Genomic DNA, 7,517 nt, shown 5'->3' on the forward strand with positions numbered 1-7,517 from the left:
GACAACAAGAATGCAGCTGTATCGTTAAATTACAGCCCACACCTTTATTACTGATTGTTAGTGTAGGGCAAGTATACTTTATCAGTCTAAAGTTCAAGTGGAAAGGATATCAAGGTTTATTTACAGTAAATATTTAACTATTCTAAAGGTAATATAAAGTATTATAAAGGAATAAAAATAACAAATCTATGTGTAAATGTGTGTTGCTGTCATGTAGCTTTTGTTTAACAAGAAAGGATAGCTGTTGATTTTCAGAATGCTCTGACATCATATTTTTTAATGTGATTGATCTTAAGACATTCACAGGGACATAATCATTTCTGATAGGTAAATAGTTTTGGCCTTTTTTTTGAAAATAATCAGAAGCTCCCTTACTTTCTATCGTAACTATATATATGTGAGCAGCCTATATGCTTAAATCGTAACTTCATTTTAGCCAGAAAACACTGATTTTATGATGATCATAAAATAAAGAAATATAATTTTGATCATGTGATGGTGCATCTCCTGTTTAATCAACCTACGATATACCCAAGTATAACAATTGGACGTAAAGACATTTTTACCAGCATTGCAGTTTATCTTTAACATGCCTAACAAGGATATCCAAAAATGGTGATATTTGGTTTTTGCATTGAAAATATGAGATGTTTAGAAAAAATATCACCTAAAAAGTGTTGCATGTCTCCCCCGCCCCCCCCCCCCCCACCTCCTCTCACTCATGCCCACATCTCCACTCCACTGCCAAGTTTTCAACCTGCAAACTTCCATCTTAAAGCAGTTTTAGGAAACAAGTTCATAAAAAAAATTGTGATCAAAATCAAACATTTTTTAATACCATGATGAAGGCTCGGTAACTTTGCAATCTTCATGGCACGCTCGTTGTATGTGACGGCGAGCTTGAGAGTGTGTGTATGTGACGGCTTGCTTGTAAACACGATATCTCAAATAGCACAAGTTGATTCAGTGTCATGCTTGGTTGGTAGATGCCCCATGATGTGTAAATGTGCGCTATTGTTTGTGGTTCCCATCTCATGAATATTAAAGAGTGGGCCGGCCTTAACATAAATTCTTATGATGGCAGTATCTCTTCAACCGTATGTCCGACGTAGTGTATACTTGGTATGGTGTCAGCTGATGATGTGTACATCGTCATATAATCGAGAAATCCATTCTCATTATAATTCATGAATGGGCATATCTAGAGTTTTATCAAAGAGAAAATCTTGTAAACACAATATTTCAAGACCGACAAGTTGAATCAATATCATACTGGGTAGGAATATGCCCCATGGTGTGTAGATCAGCCCTTGTTTTGGGGTTACCATCTCATGAATATTAACAAATGGGTTGGGCTTAACATAAAATTCTTAAAATATCAATATCTCTTCAATAGTATGTCCAGTTTAGTTGATACTTGGTATGGTGATGTAACTACATAGTAAGTACTTGCTCTCTGCAACAACAAATTGGACCTCATTAATATTCACGAGTTTGGTGGGGCTTATTGGGAAATAGTAAAAAGAAGCGTGTTAACATGATATCTCATCAACCACAAGTTGAATCAATGTCATACTTGGTAGATAGTTTAATCAATGTCATACTTGGTAGATAGATGCCCCATGATTGAAACTAGTAGAGTTCAACAGGTGTGTCCTACGTTTAGGACTTACAGTGATTACGTAGGTCTCGAAAAACGAATACATGTGATGTTTTATCTTACATTTTCCCATATATTTCAATGTACCACCGCTGTTGTTCGTGAATAAAATATGTCATTTGATATTAGTCTGAAAATGAGAGTGATAGTTGTTAAAACTAACGGAAACGGCGTAAAAGCGGTAAAATTTTGAAAGCAGAAGAAAAACGGCTCTCATTTTAAGAACTAGACCACGCCAAGATGTGAATTTAATACTGAATATGCCACACTACACAGCGACCGTGTCATCAGTGTAATACGTGCATACTAATCAAGTTTTAGATTCTAAATTTGAGTTAAAATGTTGAATTGGGAGCCACTCGAAGCAAGGAGTTGTTATAACAACTCCCTGCTTCAAGGGATTACCCCTTTCTTAGATTGTTAAGACGCTAGTGTAATGTCCGGGCGGCCTAATTTTTTTTCCTAGGACGAATAAGGGTTTCAGGTTTTTCAGGAATTCACAAATTCGTTTGAAATCAGAGTTAGGGTTTTGAAAGTGGGTTAGGGATCCAGTTTCTATGAATGTGAAGGATTGTCGTTCATAATCTGGGGTCAAAACTAGGAAAAAAGATTCAGAACATGTTTTTTGAAAAAGCGTCACATGTTTGGAATCTAGGGATTTGATTGGCCGATGCCCACGTTCGTCCTGGGAAAAAAAATACGCGTCCGGGCACGGAGTTGAAAAGCCGACTAAACTTTGCTGAAGACGAAGACGAAAATCCGTAATAACACACACTGACGAAAGTCCGTAGTAAAGTAATAATACAACTAGTATTTACAGAGATATTTACACCGTTCGTCACAAAAAACACGAAAAATAAGGAAACAAAATAACTATATACAGTTATTTTGCCAAATATATTTGGCCTTCCATAGAAAAGTTCCTTTTATGTTTTCGGGTGTTGAAGGTCTACAAGCCAACAGGGTATTTACGAGTCAGTCAATATCACCATTTACGAGTCGATTATATGATTTTGAGTATTTTAAGTGCGTTTCGATAGCGTTCAGAGTGAATCATTCTATAGAATGATCCACTCTGAACGCTATCGACTGAATTCAGTTTTCGTGGCAGGTTCTTTTGGCTAGCTTTTCTAAAAAAATCCCTTGATGATGTGTCAGTTGTAAATGAAAACTGCAAGAAAGTCCTTTGGAAAGTGATCTATTGTAACCCTATCTTTGAATATACTAGGCGTTTAGCTTATTTATGTTTCGTCTTGCGGTGTTTATGTTCACTAAACTGGATTCTCTTGTGGTTGGTACCGACTAGAGTATAGGTTACTATACTTGCTATGTTTCTTCGTCAAATGATTTATGTAATATTATAAGTAAGCTGTTTATGGTTTCTTTGTTTTTTATGACCTCGCAATCAGGGCAGGAATATAAAGAGTCAAATAAACTCAAACTACAATTCTCATACACAAAGTCGGCTTACTATAATCTCGTGACGTATAACCAGTGTAATACGGGTAATAATAGCTATGACTATCATGTGAGTTAGTCATTAATTATACTTTATATACGACTAATGAGACCAAAGTCTACAATTTGGATCGCTATATGGTGGGTAGATGTCGTTTAATGATTGACTTAGAAGTAGATCTCTTGATTACATTCAGTTTCGGTATAAGTGTTTCCAGATAAGTAATTTACAGCCATTCGCACGTAAACACTGACTTCGTATGGCCACCAGTCCAGACTCAAAAACCGATATGGCGGACACAACCCAGCAACATGTTAACATGCAACAAGTGGGTTACCCAAACTACGGATCACAACAACCCACTGTTATTGTCACAAACCCACCACCTCCTGCTTACAACCATCCCGTCCCGAACAACGTACAGTATGGCTATCAAACACCCGAGCAATCATGTTGCCAACCGTCGCAAGAAACTGCCGTAGATATAGAATCTGCTGCCACGGGCCAGCTCGAAGACTTCTTTGAGATGAAGCCTCACCTAAAGGTAAAGCAATCTTTTATGTAGATTAAGTTTGACAAATCTTTCATATAAGGAAGGATTCCTCGGTAACCAGTCCGTCATATCTTGTTTTATAAAGGTTGCGCCATTAGTGGGAGGGTGATGGGTGGGGGGGGGGGGCGGGGAGTGGAGGATGTGGTACGTGATTGGAGGAGATAGTTCTTCCCATTCAATCAGTTTTTGCGGATAATAATTGTTTAAATATTCTTCCTGAAATGTAATCAAACGGATGTTAGATTAGATCTGTTAGCTGGGAACTAGCCTTTTAGAAACAGTTCTAGAAATTACTGTTACTGTAAGTTGTAAAGTTTGACACCTCATTTTGTGATCAATAAATTACAGCTTCTTTAATTCTGTTCTTGTTTGAAAGCAAATGCTGGTGTGGGACTGGTTCATATAAAATATTTTGTGCTTCCTTCATCTTACACGTTATACTGAGCCATCGAAGGTATACGTCAGTGCCATATATACATATATATTAAGAGCAATGAAATGAACTAAAACCGTTAGGTCCCCACACACCTCGATGGAGTTTTCATTTCACTATTGAATGCTTTCGTTTTGTGAGACAACAGAGGCTTCGTGTGTTGAAACAGGATGGCAATAAATTGCAGACGATCAGTATATATAATACCAAACCAAATTGAGTATCAACTCAAGTAAACAATAGAGAGGTTTGTTACTGGCTGTAGCAATCGGTGATAAAATAACTGCTCGGAAACATTCGGACCTTGTGAATTTAAAACTGTTATTTGTTTTTCACCGTACAGGTTGACTTTAACGGTGTATTCCAAGAGCCCAAAGACGCCGGCGGCGTTAGCTTCGTGACCACATATAACACTACCATATACTATTGGACTAAGGTAGGAATAATAACGTTCAATAATATATCACAATAAAGATTTATAGAGCTAAAGACTAGAAATTGATGGTATTGAAAAATGTTATATAGTAAGAATGATAAGAAAAAGTGAGTAGCCAACGCCCTTTCCAACAGGCATGATTGCGCGGATGTAAAATATCAGCTATTACCTTCACCCTCTCACCTGGACCCCGGCTGTACAATATCAGCTATTTACTGCACCCTCTCACCTGATGTACAATATCAGCTACCGTATTTACTTCACCCACTCACCTGGACCCAGCGGGAGTGGGGTTTCAGTTACGTTTCAGTATCTTCATCAACTTTCATATATTTCCTGTCCCTGATTGTTGCATTGTAGTGCAGAAATGTGTTTTATTTATCGGACACACATCGATGACACAACCCTATAGTATCAGCGAACATTTACTTCCTATCCAATATTAACTCACCTACCTATTTGTATTACCTATAGTTCTTGTTCTCTCCTTTCATGAACTTTGCTCTATTTCAATGCAATTCGGAACTCAACTTTTCCTTGTAAATGTACATGTTTTGTGTCTTTTTTTTTCAGCGTTGTTTGTATATTTTCCTGGTGTGCATCCTTGGCCCTATTATGGCTTTCAGCTTCGGATTGGTCTTCGCGCTGATGGATTTCCTTAGTATTTGGTGTGTGAATCCTTCGGTGCGTCTACTGCACATCATGCTCCGCTTCACCAGTAATGCGTACCGCCCTCTAACCAGGATTCTTCTTGACCCTATCTTCGAATCCTTTGGCCAAGTATATCGCGTCAGGAATTCCGGAGTGTTCACTGAAAGAAAATACAAGTTGGACGTCACTGGTATCACACTTGGCGGCGGCGGTGAGAGCGATCACCAGCATACTTCTTAGCAGGCGCGTAGCCAAGGGGGAGGGGCGAAGGGGGGACCGCCCCCACCCCTCGAGCATGTTTTTAGTGTACGTTTTTATGATATCGCTAGTAATTTCAAATAGAAAATGCTTAGATGCAACTTGCAAGGCCTGGGAAGTACCATTTCCAGCGATCTGGGAGGCATTTTCGATCAAAATTGTCATGTACGCTTCGCGCCAACTTATGGTGGCCCTACGCTTAGATAGTTTCCAATGCCGAATCTACGGCTCTGATAATTTGCCTACAGGTTCGCCCCTCCCTTGGCTCATTTACAAGAAAAAAAAAAAAAAACAGGTGATTACCAAGAAGTGCGAATCATATTATCAGTCACATTATACTGCGCTGTATCATAACTTTTCAGTTGAAGTGAGATAAAGTCTTATTAACAGTAAATAGCTGCTAGCTACGAGTGTTATCATTAATATATGCCTTATAGGTTTTTATCTAACAGATGTATTATACGTGTCATAATGTGAAAAAAGTAGACAATCGATAATGAAATCTCTTCTTTGATTCAATTTACTCGACGTGTATACTCTTAGTAATCAGGGGTATTCAATATCTGGAGACTGATTCACCTGAATCAACCAATCAATTGTCTGTAAATCAAGTCACATTATGTATAAACTATTCAAAGACGCTCATACTATGTTTGACTAATTTCAATGAAGAATGTCAACAATCTGCAATGTTTAGGAAGAGTTTGGAAGTCAACCCCCACCCCCCCCCCCCCTCTCCGCCTAAAAAGGAAATAAACATTTAAAACATTTAGTCGATATTCTATGATACCACAATTTCGAATTGATGAGCAGCTCAAGTTATATTATTTTAGAGGATACAACAGAAAATATTATGTTTAGACTTACATTTCGAATGTATAATTTACTTGATGAACTATTACTTACCAAATGATGATTTTTTTATTTATCTTTTAAAATTTGCGATCTGTTATTTTACATGCATGCACTAATTAAGAACGGGATATCTTGGTTTATTGTGTGCAACGTATTATACAATTGAAATATTATATTATACAACTGAAATGATAAATTTACGTGTTTTTTAGTTTTGTTTGATTAGTTTGACTTTAAATACATCAAATGTTTAAAATACATGAAACTTTTCGTTGAGTATGACATGCATGTCATCATTTCTGTTCAAATTTAATTGTTAGTTTTCATAAATTTATTTGATAACATTTGTAATCACTCTTAATTGTCATAAAATGTTCTTTTACTTTTCTATAAGCACAAGATCCAATGACAATATAGCACATGACAAATTTGTAATAATTTGTTATTATTACTTGCATTTTGTTTGAGATTTTCGTGTTATCCCAACCAGTGTTGTGTTGAAGTGATTTACATCAGGAATCTGGATTTGTTATCCAACCACTGATCCTTAGTATTCCTTATAATTATAATCATGAGGCAAACGATATCGTTGATCCTTCATCCTAGATCAGAGTTGATCCAATGTCTGATGCCTTCTTTCATGGCAGTCTATTAAATCATTTTGATTAATGAGCCTCTTTTAAGTGTAGTATCCAGGGGGCGGACTGGGTCTTAAAACCGGCCGGTGCATTTTTCACCTAGACCGGCACATTATTCATTGATATGTTACTTACATAGTGATCACCGTCCTGGGGGAGGGGTCTAAGGGGAGGGGTTGCCCCTCCCCTTTGCGATTTTTTTGAAGTTAAGGAATGCCTAGATGCAATATGGTGCTATATTTCTCAATTTTGTAGGTTACAGTAATCCTTAAAAAAAGACCCAAAAATAATTTTCCAGAAGCAACACTTGATGAAAATGAGTTAAAAACGTAAACAAAAATAGACTAAAATATATGTTTTAGAATGGATTTTATTAAGTTTTTTAAGCATTTTGTGACAACATGCTTAAAAAAAATGGAAAAAACCTAAATAAAATCCACTAAATCATATAGTTCAATAACACGAGCACATGTCATGTCTACGAGAGTATAGCCTACGCAGTTCGCTGCTTCTGGCAGCCACACCATCAATGATATTTTTAGTGTCAAGTTTGGCCAAGATCCTTTTTCTACAG

General features: G+C 37.1%; 1 protein-coding gene across 1 annotated transcript; it reads left to right on the forward strand.

The window, feature by feature from the left end:
* The first annotated feature begins 3,319 nt into the window (after positions 1–3,319).
* LOC139984682 (uncharacterized) lies at positions 3,320–6,185 on the forward strand. Its single transcript, XM_071998690.1, has 3 exons — positions 3,320–3,663; positions 4,449–4,541; positions 5,115–6,185. Exons 1-3 carry the CDS (start codon positions 3,379–3,381, stop codon positions 5,430–5,432), a joined length of 696 nt encoding a protein of 231 aa, XP_071854791.1. The 5' UTR covers positions 3,320–3,378; the 3' UTR covers positions 5,433–6,185.
* The last annotated feature ends 1,332 nt before the right edge of the window (positions 6,186–7,517 follow it).

Source organism: Apostichopus japonicus, chromosome 17, assembly GCF_037975245.1.
Source record: "Apostichopus japonicus isolate 1M-3 chromosome 17, ASM3797524v1, whole genome shotgun sequence".
Classification (NCBI taxonomy): Eukaryota; Metazoa; Echinodermata; class Holothuroidea; order Aspidochirotida; family Stichopodidae; genus Apostichopus; species Apostichopus japonicus.